The 12,857-nt window shown below is 57.1% G+C and overlaps 1 protein-coding gene across 2 annotated transcripts; it reads right to left on the reverse strand.

The window, feature by feature from the left end:
• Nucleotides 1-246: 246 nt before the first annotated feature.
• Nucleotides 247-12,283, reverse strand: SLC25A23 (solute carrier family 25 member 23). 2 transcript variants are annotated; one of them, XM_019430795.2, is made up of 11 exons: nt 11,944-12,283; nt 10,701-10,827; nt 10,030-10,117; nt 9,624-9,735; nt 8,417-8,575; nt 8,174-8,326; nt 7,922-8,029; nt 6,757-6,924; nt 3,131-3,281; nt 1,952-2,132; nt 247-1,658 (listed from the first exon to the last, which is right to left on the reverse strand). In XM_019430795.2, exons 1-11 carry the CDS (start codon nt 12,097-12,099, stop codon nt 1,436-1,438), a joined length of 1,626 nt encoding a protein of 541 aa, XP_019286340.2. In that variant the 5' UTR covers nt 12,100-12,283; the 3' UTR covers nt 247-1,435. The 2 variants fall into 2 exon arrangements, with proteins under 2 accessions (XP_019286340.2, XP_019286341.2); XM_019430796.2 differs by having other exon boundaries at nt 247-1,589; nt 11,944-12,282.
• Between the last annotated feature and the right edge of the window lie 574 nt (nt 12,284-12,857).

Consider the following 12,857-nt stretch of genomic DNA (forward strand, 5'->3'; position numbering starts at 1 on the left):
CAGCCCTGGGCAAACAAATACCCTTGTGTAATTAGAGTACTGGAAAAATCCAAAGTGCTCATGAATGTGGATTTCTCACTGCCCCCACTTTACAGCTATGGAAACTGAGGCTTAAAGAGGGAGTCACTTCCTGGTCTCCTGGAACTGTGTGTGACGGAGGACGGCCCATGTCCCTCCCCTGCTGGGTAGTTTGAAGCGGTCCCCCATCCACCCACCCCTTTTCAGCAAAAACCACAACGAAAGAGCTTAGAAAGTGTATCCTTTTGCTCTTTCCTTGGAAATAACACACACAGGCGGGGAGGTGAGACACGGTGTAGGTGGGAAGGGGAGGTGGGGGGGGGGTCCTCCAGCCCCCTGAAACAACACAGCTCCTCTTTCGCAGTCCTCTAATGGGGTTCCCCAAAGACTTGGGAGGAGTGAAGGGAGGGGGTCCCCAGTTATGCTAAGCTCAGAATCCAACTATAAAGTGCAGAATGTACAGGGTAGTGGGGGTGCTGGGGGGGGGGGCTTGGGTTATTTCAGGGGGAAGGAATGTCTGCTCCTCTCTGGTAGAAAAATAGACGTAGACTGAGTTTGGGGATTTGGCTTGTTCGTTTTGCAAAAGCAGATGCTGGGCTCCAGGGAAGGCTAGTCCGGGTAGACTTCCTCCTGGCTCCCAACCCTGAAGCCTGGGGAGAGGCTGGCAGCGCTAGGGTGGGTTTGGGGGGGTCCCCTTAATGTGTCCCCAGCCTCAGACTGCCCCCTTGCCAGCCCCCAAGAAAGAGTGACTGGGGGTTATCGTTAGCCTAAAGGTGGGAAGGGGATGGAGGACACTGAAGAGCATTTCGGGGGAGCAGTTTCCCCAGGGGCCAGAGGCGTAGCCATGCTGGGTAGGTGATGGGGGTGTCCAGCCTCTTTCTAGGGTGTGGGAGGGACCTCTCCTTCCTGTGCTGCCAGCGTTTAGATGGGTCAGGACTTTGGACAAGTCCCAAGAAGGAGGCCAGGACCTGGGCTTCCCGCAGGCTCCTTAGACCATGGGCTTTGTGTCACAGGGAGGGCGGAGGGCCCTGGGCTCTGGGGTGTGTCTGCGACGGGGGGGCGCGTGGGATCCAGGATGCTGTGATTGGCCTATTGGGATCTATCTAGGCTTAGAGTCTGAGCACTCAGGACCCAGTGCCTTGGGAGGATTCCGGTCAGAATCCAGGGGTTAAGGGGCTGGGATCCAGTGCTTGGAAGGGTCGGGGTCTCCTTCCTATGGGTGAGGTTTCAGCATCCAGTGCCTGTGGTGAAGGGGTTGGGGCCCAACAGCTGCAGTCGCCGGGACCCACGCGCTCTGCCGTTGGGCTCTCGCATTGTGGATGTAGAAGCCAGGATCCAGCCGGTCAGGGCTTGGGAATCCGAGATCCGGTGGTCGGGGGTTGAGGGTGTAGTGGTTGAAATGTATGGAGTCCAGTAGTCAAAGCAGAGGGATCCGGGACTCAGTGTCAAGGCAAAGGAATTCAGGAATCCAGTAGCTGGGGTGAGGGGATCTGGGATCCGGGGGCTGAGGCTTCTTGGTATCCAGAATCCAGTGGGCGAGCTTGGAGATCCAGGGCTGGAAGCATGGGGATCTGGGATCCGCCAGCGGGTTTGGGGATCTAGAACCCGGTGCTGGATCTGGGGCCTGAGGGGGCTGGGGTCTGGGTGTTTAGATATGGCGGTATGTGCTCCTGTGGTTGGGTTACCAGGATCCGTTAGTTGGGTTGTAGGGGATCCCCTGGTTAAGACATGGAGGCCCAGGACCCAGTGTGTGTGCGGGGGTGGGGAGGGGGCGGAAGCTGAGACGTGGGGAGCAGGACCCAGTGGATTAGGTGTAGGGATCCTGTGATTTGGTGCGGGGGCCCTGGGGTCCATTGGCTGGGCCACCAGTCTCCAGTGGCCGAGGTGTGGGGAGGTTTCGTGATTGGGGTGGGGCAGGCTCTGGGTCCCTCACCTGGACGTGACCCCCAGGGCCTGCTTCATGTTCTCGTAGACCACATAGGAGATGCTCACAGCCGGGATAACCTTCATGAAGTTGGGGGCAATGCCCCGGTAGAGGCCCCACACGCCATCTTGGGACAGGATGTGACGGAACAGACCCAGCATGGAGAGCTGGGGGGCGCCCTCGATGGAGGCTGGGAGGGGTGGGGAGGCCGGGTAAGGCCAAAGGGCCCCTCTCACTGCCCCCTCCTACTCCCAGGACTGGGCTTTTGGCCGCTGCAGCAGGAGGGAGGGGGTTAGATTAGCAGTGGGACCTACCACTCTAGAGATGGCTGTTCACCGTTCCACCCGGATCTCGAGGGCCCAAGTTGGGGGATGATTAGAAACAGAGAAGGGGTATGTGTGTGTGTGGTGGGAGAGGGCACAGGCGTTTTCCCCTTCCTGGAACTCATCTCCCTGCCTCTTCTCCCAGCTGACTCTCACTCTGCCTTCCAGCCTCCATTCCAAAGCAGGCTCTTTAGGGGAGCCCTCCTGGGTACCCCAGTCTAAGTGTGGCTCTTTCCCTTCTCCTTTGCTCAACCCTAAATCCATACTGAAGTGTGAAACGATTTATTCAGCATCTTGCTTCCCTTCCAGCCTGGGAGCTGTCAGAGGGTGAGAACCCAGGCTTATGCACTGATACACCCCCAGAGAAAAATCACAAAATACAAACGCTAAAATTCCCAAGGAAACTCCCCAAACAGATCCAGGAATGTGTGTGTGTGTGTGTGTGTGTGTGTGTGTGTGTGTGTGTGTTGGGGGGAGAAACTCCTAAAAGAAAACTACAGAGGAAAACAAAACACCCATAGCCAGCCCGGCCCCACCCCTCCTTGACCTGAGCTTCCCCCCTGCCCGTAATCCAGCCTTGCAAATTGGAGCTCAAACGAGCAGCCCTCCCAGCTAAGATTGCTAGGGCACTCTTCCAGGAACGGCTGCACCTGCTCTCCTCCTTCGGCTGAAGGGCCCCTGTTCCAGTGTCACAAATGGGTACACTGAGGCCCAGAGAAAGGTAGGGACTTTAGTGAAGGCCATCCAAGTCCAGGAAGATCCCAGCCTGGGACTCCGCCTACCCGGGACCGCAGGAGCTGGGGATGAGGAGGAGGGGCCCAAGTTGTGAGGCTCTCCCCGCCCTATCCTCCCACCCAGGCCTCACCTTGGGCCTGCATGCGGGTCCGGACCAGGGCCAGGGGGTAACTGGCTATCTGGCCACAGGTGCTGGAGACGGTGCCACAGGCCAGGAGCACGAGGATGCCTGGGTCGGCCGAGTCGTGGCTATACTGCTGGAGCCATCGGTTCTTCAGCGTCTGGCAGGGGCAGAGAAGGGAGCGGGATTGGATTGGAACTGGTAACACCGCAGACCCCCTGCTGGCTGGCTTCCGCAGCCCCCCCCCCACCACCCCTGACAGCAGCGGGTACTAGCCTAGCGGTGCCTCCTAGGTGCCCCACAGCACTGTACCTGCACCCTGCCACTCAGTCCTCAGCTTCTATGGTATGTGGAAGGATGGCCCCTGCCCCTACTGTCCATGCCTTGTCCCTGGAACCTGGGAATATGGTACCTCCCGTGGCAGGAGGGACTTTGCAGATGTGATTAAGTTAAGGGGGCACGATGCTAGAATATCCAGGTAGGTCCAGTCATCATGAGGCTCCTTATAAGAGAGCAGGGGCACCTGGGTGGCTCAGTCAGTGGAGCGTCCGACTTCGGCTCAGGTCATGATCTCACGGTTTGTGAGTTTGAGCCCCGCGTCGGGCTCTGTGCTGACAACTCATAGCCTGCTTTGGATCCTCTGTCCGTCTCCCCTGCTTGTGTTCTCTCTCTGTCTCTCTCAAAATAATTAAACTTAAAACATGTTTTTAATTTAAAAAAAAAAGCACTGTCATAAATGTGCACTGTTTTAAACCACTAAGTCTGTGGTCATTTGATTCAGCAGCCATAGAAAACTAACACCCTCGCCAAGGTGGACGCCCCGTTCTTATCCCTTACCGTTTCGACCCAAATCTGTTGACTCCCAGCTGCCAGTATCCACGGTTCTGCCCGAGGACTCTCACTGGACCCGGGCAAGGCTGTGCTGAGCACCCAGAATAGGCGGGAAGTGCTGGGGAACCAGCACCCCCAGAAGCGAGCTTCAGACAACTGACTGGGTGTATCAATACCCCAACTCCCTTGCGTCTCTGCTGGGGCGTGTTCTATGCAGGTGCCTGCAGAGCCCCCCGCCAGGATTGAGCTCCACCTGCCCGCCACGATAGCTTGCTTGCTAACAGGCTCAATTATGTCCTCCCAAAAGGTATGTTGGAGTCCTAACCCCCAGGATCTCAGATTGTGACCTTGTTTGCAAAGAGAGTCTTTGCAGGTGTGATGGGTTGGGGTGAGGCCATCCTGGAGTAGGGTGGCCCCATAGTCAAAATGACTGATGTCCTTCTAAGAAGAGGAGACACAGAGATGGAGACGCGTAGCAGCGGGGAAGACAGCCACACGGAGACAGAGGCCGAGATCGGATGGATGGGTCTACAAGCAGAGAAGCAGCAAGGGTTGCCGGCAACCACCGGAAGCTGGAAGAAGCAAGGAAGGATTTCCCTCTAAGCTTTCAGAGGGAGCATGGCCCTGCTGAGTCGAGTTTAGACTCCGACCTCCAGAGCTGTGACGATAAATGTCTGTTGCCCCCCCAGTTTGAGGTTAGGCGGCCCTAGGGAGCTCATGCTCCTTGTTTTGGTCGCCTTACCTTCCCGCCAAACTACTTGCTCTCACATCCCTGCTTCTGGAAGACCTCAAACTAAGACAAATACCACTGTCGTCTCCATTTAATGGATGCAAAACTGAGGACCCAGGGAAGCTGCTTACCCAGAGCCACAAGAGACAGGTGGGAATCAACATTCAGAGCCACACCTGAGTCCAGAGTGGGGCGCTCTGTCTTTAGGGGCAGCCAATCCCTTATTGGAGCCTCTGCGAGAACCTTCTTTCATACTCTGGGACTGGGACGGCTCCTCAGTTTCATTTCCTATGTCAATTCTAACCCCTTGGGAATGGCTGCCCAGATGTGTGTTGAGAGGGACTCGGTGCTGTGATAGATAGATGCGTGATGTCTGGCCTCGGGGCTGTGATTGATTCGTGATGTCTGGCCGCGGGGCTGTGATAGATAGATTCGTGATGTCTGGCCGGAGCATGGAGTGAGCACATTGGAAGCAACTGTTCACCATTATTGCCTTTGCAATTCTGGAGCAGTATTTGCCAAACTGGTGTTTAATGAGTGTTTTAAGAGCTGTTCTGTTGAAAAGAAGTTCTGATGACTGCATAGGCATGGCCCGCACTGGGCTAAAAAACAAAACAAAACCAACAAAAAACCCCCAGTGAAATCACTGCTCTGTACACTTGTCAGAGCCTTTAAAGGACTAATGACGAGTTTGAAACTCCAAGAGGGCACAACGCTTCTCAAACTCCTTAGACCTCCCAGCTCCCTTTTGCTGGCGAAGAATGGATCAAATAAAGTTATGTCTCATTTCTGCACACAGCCCTCGATGGCTTTGTATTGCACTTAGGAAAAACCAGCCATGTCATTGAGCTCTTGCTGAATCTTTGGTTCCTTCAAGCCACTCAAGACTTCCACTCCTCCCACAGGCCTGCCTCTGGACCTACACTCTCTGCCTTGTTCACACTCCCTCCCACATCACCTCTCAGAGGCGAGCCTAGACCCCCCCCCCCACCCCCTGCCCACTGTTACTTTCAATTACACATCCTGTTTTGTCATCTTCTGAGAACTTAGCGGGATCTGGAACTGCTTGTTCGCTGGTTGGCTGACTTCCTTGTTCACTGGAGTGGGTGCCCCAGGAAAGCAAACATGGTGTTATTTAATGCTGCATCTGCATCAATCAGCACAATGCCCAGTGCTTTGGGATGTTTAGTAAGTAGTTGCTGAGTGAACCAGTGAATAAATGAATGGATGAACGCATCAACAAACAGGCGAGTGAATGGGGGATGGCCTTGTCTCATCTGGCTGCATAGATGCTGGGTGCTGGGGACATCAAGTATGGATGGCAGGTGTGGAGTGTTGTAGGTCAGGACCAACCACATAATTCGCAAGGTCCGAAGCATATTAAAATTACGTGAGGTCCCTTGTCCAAAGCTGATTAGGAATTTCAAGACAGCAACAGCAGAGCATTAAACCAAGGGCAGGGCCCTCTGAACATGGGGCCCTTGGCAACTGCCCTGGTCACCTGCCTGTGAGGCTGGCCTTGTCCCGAATACAAAGACTTTGGGGGATGCCTGGGGACAACTGGGGCTGTGCTACCGAGGAACCTGGTGATCCCACCAGAAGAAGGTAAAAAGTAATGAACAAGGTCTCTGGAAGAGAAAAAGCAAAAACCAAAAACTCCCTGTTCCTGCGTCTCTTGATAAAGGTACTGAGATGTGTAGTTTTTACGATGACAGCTGATGCCGACACGGGCAGGCCCTGAAGAAGGCATCGGCTGGGTGCGATACGTGCTTTGGGGAGGTGGGCATCTTTCAAGCTCATCGTCACCTGCTCCCATGAGTCTGTGAGCTACCGTGGTCCCTGAACTTCCCGTGTCCCGAGACTCAGGAAGGCTGAACTGTAAAGGGAAGTGATGAGAATTCTCACGGTGGTAAATGCAAGAGTCGGGAGTCCGATGGCTGAAGGGGTTCCCCAGGGCCCATGGCGCTTCTCCCTAGTTTTGGAGGTCGACTGAGTCGGCCCATGGGAAGACGGTGTCCCGTCGGCAAATCTCAGAGGGGAGAAAAAAGGAGGGAGGGGCGGGCTACCCACAGACCTCATAGACGGCCAGGTCGATGCCTGCGTAGGGGATGATGCCCAGCACGTTGGGCAGGTAGCCTCGGTAGAAGGCTCGGGGCCCCTCCCGCTCCAGGATCCGCCACGCACAGTCCAGCAGCCCCTTGTACTGGCCCGTCCGGCGCAAGGTCAGCCGCGTCTTCAGCACCTGGAGAGAACCCGGTTATCCCTGGAAAAACTGCCTCCAGACACACCACATCCAGGAACGAAGACACGTAGAAATAGCTACTTCTGGAAGGATGTACCCTGGCAATACTGGAATTTAACAAACCACTTTCTCTAGAATCTTCCGTCATCCCCAAATCCCTATACCTAAAAATGTTGACACCTCTCAGAGTTACATATGATGGCCACTTCTGTCTCCCAATATCTTGCTCCCTTTCCCCCTTAATAATAGAAGCTATAATTTTCAGCAAGCACAGAGCCACCAGAAATAAAGACTACATTTCTCATTTTCCCTAGATGTATGGCCATGTGACTAAGTCCTAGCTAACGAAACAGCAGGAAAACAGGTATGTGTGACTCTCAGAAAGTATCCTTAAAGGCAGGGAGGTGTTCTTTCCTTTGTCTATTCTTCCTTCTTGACTGCAATATGGATGTGATGACTGGAGCACAAGCAGCCACTTTGGTCCATGAGGTGGGTGCTACATTCTGAAGTGCTGGAAGAAGATAGAGGGAAGGAACTTGGGTCTCTAACACTTTGAACTCACCATACCTGCCCTGAACTGCTTACCTCAGACTTCATTTATGTGATTTGAGTTTTCCATGATACACTGCAATCCTGATACACTGCACAACCTGAAACCTGAAACGATTTCTCTGAAAACAGTTTCATCTAGAAATGATTCCCCTGGGAACAAACATCCTGGAAATCAGTATCCTTAGAAGAGGCATGACTGTGAGCGGCTAGAACCCATGGCTGCTGCCTAAACAGTTATGACCAACACGACCATCCCCAGGAGACACATCTCAGTGGCTGATGCCCACACAGACTACCCACGAAACAGCATTGCTCTAATGAGCTACAGTCCGAAGCCGGGAGAGGCAAAGTTGTGATTCCAACGTCTACCACACCGCAGAGTGACATGGTTATTGCGAGCCTCCCACCCTGCCACGGGGCCTCTCCCGGGGTCCCTCCTTCTCACCTCCATGGGGTAAATGATGGTTTGGGCTGTGGCGCCAGCTAGGGAGCCGGCCACAAAGCGCTCTTGCACGTGCAGTGACTCCTGCTGCCCTCGAATGGCCCGCTTGATCTGGAGGTGGGAGAGGTGGGCAGGATCTCAGGTCCTCCTGCTGCGGGCACCACACAGGGGAGCCGATGCCCCTCCCCACCCCCACCCCCAGGCCAATCCCACTAGCCCTCGCGTCTGGCTGACACCTCTCACGCCTGCCCCCACCTGCTCATAGGCCATGAACTTGATAGCCGACTCGGGTGCGATCTTAAGCACGTTAATCCCATTCCCGCGCCACAGGGAGCGCATGCCCCCCTCTCGGATCATGTTCTTTAGGCCCCCCAGGATGTTCAGCTTGTTGGTCTTGGAGGCGTGGACCTACGTGGGGAGACAAGGTGGCTTTGCGGTCCCCTTCTGGGGGCCCCAGGCCTGGCACGGGGGAGGGGGGCTCTTTCCAGGGCCCCTCACCTGCATGAAGACCTTGAGGCGGTCCAGAGGGGCTGTGCCCGTCCGCGACACAGCACCTGCCACCGCACCCGCCACCAGCTGCTTCCACCACATGCCGCTTAGCTTCTCCTGCTCTGAAAACTCATCAGGAACAGTCAGGCACTCGCCGATGTCCAAGACCTAAGGACGCAGGGACTGGGCTGTCACGCCAGGGGGCAGGGAGATGCGACTCAGCCCTAAACGGTAACTCCCTCACGAAGCCCAGGACACCCAGAGAGTCTGCCAGTGCATCGCACTTGGAGAGCCCAGGCGATCCCTCTTGGACCCCTACCAGATCCTACCAAAACATCCAGCCTGATCCCACACAGGATCCTAACACCCCTCCTGGGCACCTCCACCAGATCCCACCAAAGGAATCTACTCAAGCATCTACACACAAAGATTCCTCCCAGAGCCAATCAGACCCCTTTGAGGGATCCCACCCAAGGATCTCCCACACAAGGATTCCACAAGATCCCTCCAGGGCCACATGAGATCCCATCAGGGACCTGCCACATAAGGAGACTAGTGGATCCCTCCCAGGGCCTCAAGAGATCCCACGGAGAATCTGCCCCCCAGGGATCAGCCCTCCCCTAGAATTCACTTATAGACATCCCAACCAAGCCCCCTCATGGATCCCCAGCGTGGGAATCTCTGGATCTCCCAACAGGATCTCCCCGGGTCTCACGTGTGGATTCCCCTCCAGATGCCATCAGATCCTACTGGAAGCATCACTCAGAGATTCCCAACTAGAAGCTGGCAACCTAGAGCACTTCCTCTCCCACCTTCCAGTGGATCTCAGTGAACCCTCCAAAGAAGGTGGCTTTCTTGTGAGTCCCTTCGGCAATAGAACCGTTTACTGAGGCAAACAGAAACCAGTAGAAGGAGAGCTGTGGGTGGAAGCTGGGGGCTGGGTGACCCACCTGGTGAGCTCTTCCTTCCCTGTGCTCCCACCTCCCACAGTCTGCCCCCATGGCCCCAAAGTCAGGTCTGAAGGGCTCCAGACCTCCCCGCAGCGGGTCCCTAGTCCCCTGAGCACTGATCAGAGGAAGAGAGGACTGGAGTTTCTCATCCCTTGACCATTCCCAGCAGCTCCTCCTTCTCAAGGCTCCTGACCCAGCCCCTCCATGCCCTGGGGAAACCAGAGTAAGGCCCGGCCACCAAGCTGGGAAAGCTGCCCCCACCTCACCGTCGAATGTTTCCAGAAATAGACCACATCCTCCACATTCTCCAGCGAATGCAACAGGAAGTGGTCGCGCCACTCCTGCCAGTCGATGGTCATTGTGCCGTCACGGTCCATGCTGCGGATGTGGGGCAAGGTGGGACAGAATCAATGCCGGGGCTGGAGGGGGTCGGATGGGGTTCGGTTGGTTTGGGGGTAGACTGACTTCCTGTGCACTGAGAGCTGGCCATTTTGCAAAGGGGAAAACTGAGGCTCAGAGAAGTGAAGAGAGTGGCCCAGGATTTGCCTGACTCCCAAGCCCGCCTCTCAGCTCCACCTGCCCTGGGATCAGGCCTGGGGCCTAGAGGTTCAAGGTGGCCGAGGGGTCCCGGGGACCTGAGTTACCTGCGATTCTGGAACCCCAGCTACTCACCTGTGCAGAATTTTCTCTGCTTGCTCCAGAGAGATGGAAATACCCAGAGCTCGGAAACTTTGCTGGATCTCAGACACGTCAATATGACCTGGGAGGGGGCCAGAGGTAAAAAAGGGTGTGTGTGGGGGGGGTGGGGGGGAACCCTGGAGCCCAGGTGCAGTACAGCTCAGAATGGGATGCTCTAGCAAGACCAGAGGATCCAGGAACCCAGGGTGAGATTTGCAGCAGGGTGGGGTGGGGTGTCACTGACCCATTGGGATCAGAGAGGTAGAACTGAGAAATGTTGGGGGGCGGGTTCCTCTGTTCCATGAATGAATGAAAGAATGAATCCAGGATAACTATGGGGGTCCTTATGCCATAGGAGATTGAGAGGCAATATTAGGGATCCAGAAGGATGGGGGGTGCCTACACCTCCTAGGGAATCCAGAAGCAATATGGGGCATCTTTGTCCCTTAGAAACATAAGGGTAATAATAGGGGTCGCATCCCAGAAGGGAAAGGAGGTAGGATGGGCCCATGGGCCCAACCACCTAGCTGGGGGGGGGTGAGGAGAGCTCCCAAAATAGCCTGTGAGTCATCAGGGAGAAGCGGCCCTCCCCCCTCCTCCTAGCACTGCCAGTTCTAACCCCGTTGGTGTCTCCAGGGCCCCTGCAGCCCATCCCTGGGCCTTACCATCCTGATTCCGGTCCAGGCTGTGGAACAGAAGGAGCAGGCGCTGTTCTCGCTCCTGCAGGTAGCGGCTAAACTCCTCCAGGTCCAGCCCACCGTGTGGGTCAGTGTCACCCTCAGGGGAACTGCCCTGGCAGGGGGGAGGGATGAGGGAGCTCCAGATGGCCGCTCCCCATCTGCAGGGGGCACGGCAAGCTTATGGCCAGGGAACTCAGAGCCCCCCCAGAACTTAAAGCAGGGGAAGGCGCCGGCTCACTTCTCAGCAACATGCCCAAGCCACAGTTGAGCGGTGGGGTGGAAAGCAGTTGTCCAGTTTTCCTGGCAAACAAACTGAGGCTCTCCAAGGTCGAGTAACTTTTTCAAGGTTACAGAGCTGGGAAGTGGTAGGTAGCCTTGGGCTCTTGTCTCTGAAAGCCTGTCCTCCCAGCTGTCTCTTAAAAAAACAACAACAACCCAAAAACCTGTCCATATGGCTGTTCCGGGAGCTCCCTTTAGAGACGGCTCTGGGCAATGTGGGGTAGATCCAAGCTGAGAGCCCACTGGGCCTCTGTCCTCCCACCTGGGAAGCGGAGGCTTGTACTGGAGGCCTCAAGATGCTGTGGAGACACTCCAGTGGCAGCTGGGGCTACAGGTGTCAGGGACACCTGCATAGGTCTGGGGGCAGGTTCCTGCTTTCCTACACCCCCAGCTAAGGCTGTTGGCCGGCAGGATCCCCGGCTGGGATAGCCTGGGGCATTAAGCCAGGCTTATTGGAATGGGCAGGTCGGGAAATGTAAACATTGAGAGGCTGGGCGGCTTGCTGGGGGTGGGGTGGGGGGCAGTGGGTGCCCAGAGGAGGGGAGGGTGGACGGGAAGGGTGTGTCTCCTGAGGCGGAGCAGGGTAGGTCTTGGGACAGGTGGAGAGTTCAGAGGAGGGTGTGTCCAAGGCAGTGGGCAGGAAATCGGACGGGCTCCATTCGCTGGCAGCCATCCCCCACCCGCGAAGCACCGGCGACGGGGGTGGGGACCGGGTGCTGGCAGCCGAACTGCAGGCCTGGGGCCTCCTTGGCTCGGTCTGGGGCGAACCCGTTAGGCCCAGACACGGTGGGCAGGGGTACGGGGGCAGAGACGCTCAGGCTGGGCACCGGCCCTGGAGTGCAGCCACAGGCACTCCCAGGCAGCGGCGGCGCTCCATTCAGGGGCTCGGGTTACCGGGCGCCGGCCGGGCCCGAGCGCCGCGCGCCAGGCTGGGGTCCCGCGGGGGTACCTGTTGGGTGTCGCGGTTCGGGTCGCCCCCGCCCAGCCGAGCCAGTCCCTGGCGCAACTCGTGCACGTCCACGCGGCCGTCCTTGTTACTATCCAGCTCCTCGAAGAGGCGACCCCAGCGCTGTCGCCGCTCCGCATCGCCCGGGCCCCCCCGCATGGCGCCCGGGGGGGAGGGGAGGCCCGGCAGCGGCGGCCTCAGCGGGGGCTTCGCGGCTCCCCCTCCCCCCCGGGGCCCCGCAGGGCCAGCTCCGCGGCCACGGCCACCGCAGCCTCCGCGCTGCCCGCCTGGCTCTGGCACTTGCAGGAGCCGGTGACTGCTAACCGTCGCCGCCCGCGCCGGAATTGGCGTCTCCTCCCCCGACCCGCATGGGGGGGAGGGGGCCGGAGGCGGAGCTGCGGGTGTGGGGCGGTGTGTCGGGGATGCTCTGATATTGCACAGCCTAGGAAGCACCAGGGTTCATTCTGGGGAGAGGGGCTGGAGAGATCAATGGTCTCAATTCTGCTTTCAGAGTTCTGCCTTGCGTGCCTCAGTTTACCCTCTGCCCCAAGGGGCGAAGTAGAGAGATATCAGGGATTTGGTTTCGTAATCCCTTTCCACTTGACCTCCCTCCCCTACTAATCCTCTTTAGGCGCCAAAGTACTCGTTTTCAACCCAGACGTGCTCAAGAACCAACCCGAGGCCATCCAGCCCTCCATCTGCCCGCCCGCTCATTTCACATCCCCCACTCGGCCGCAGAAACAGAAAATCAAGAGGCGGTGCTTTCCCCCGCAAGCTTTACATCCCTCCCGCGAGCCTCCTTTCTATGTCCCACTTAGACTGGGAAACGGAAGATCAACTGGCGGCGCGGCTGCAGAGTCGGTTTCCTATTGGCCAGAACTGCTGGAGCTGCGCCCGCCCGCCCCACCTGGGCGGGG

Source organism: Panthera pardus, unplaced genomic scaffold (assembly GCF_024362965.1).
Source record: "Panthera pardus isolate Hobbes unplaced genomic scaffold, ASM2436296v1 HiC_scaffold_8, whole genome shotgun sequence".
In the NCBI taxonomy this organism is placed as follows: domain Eukaryota; kingdom Metazoa; phylum Chordata; class Mammalia; order Carnivora; family Felidae; genus Panthera; species Panthera pardus.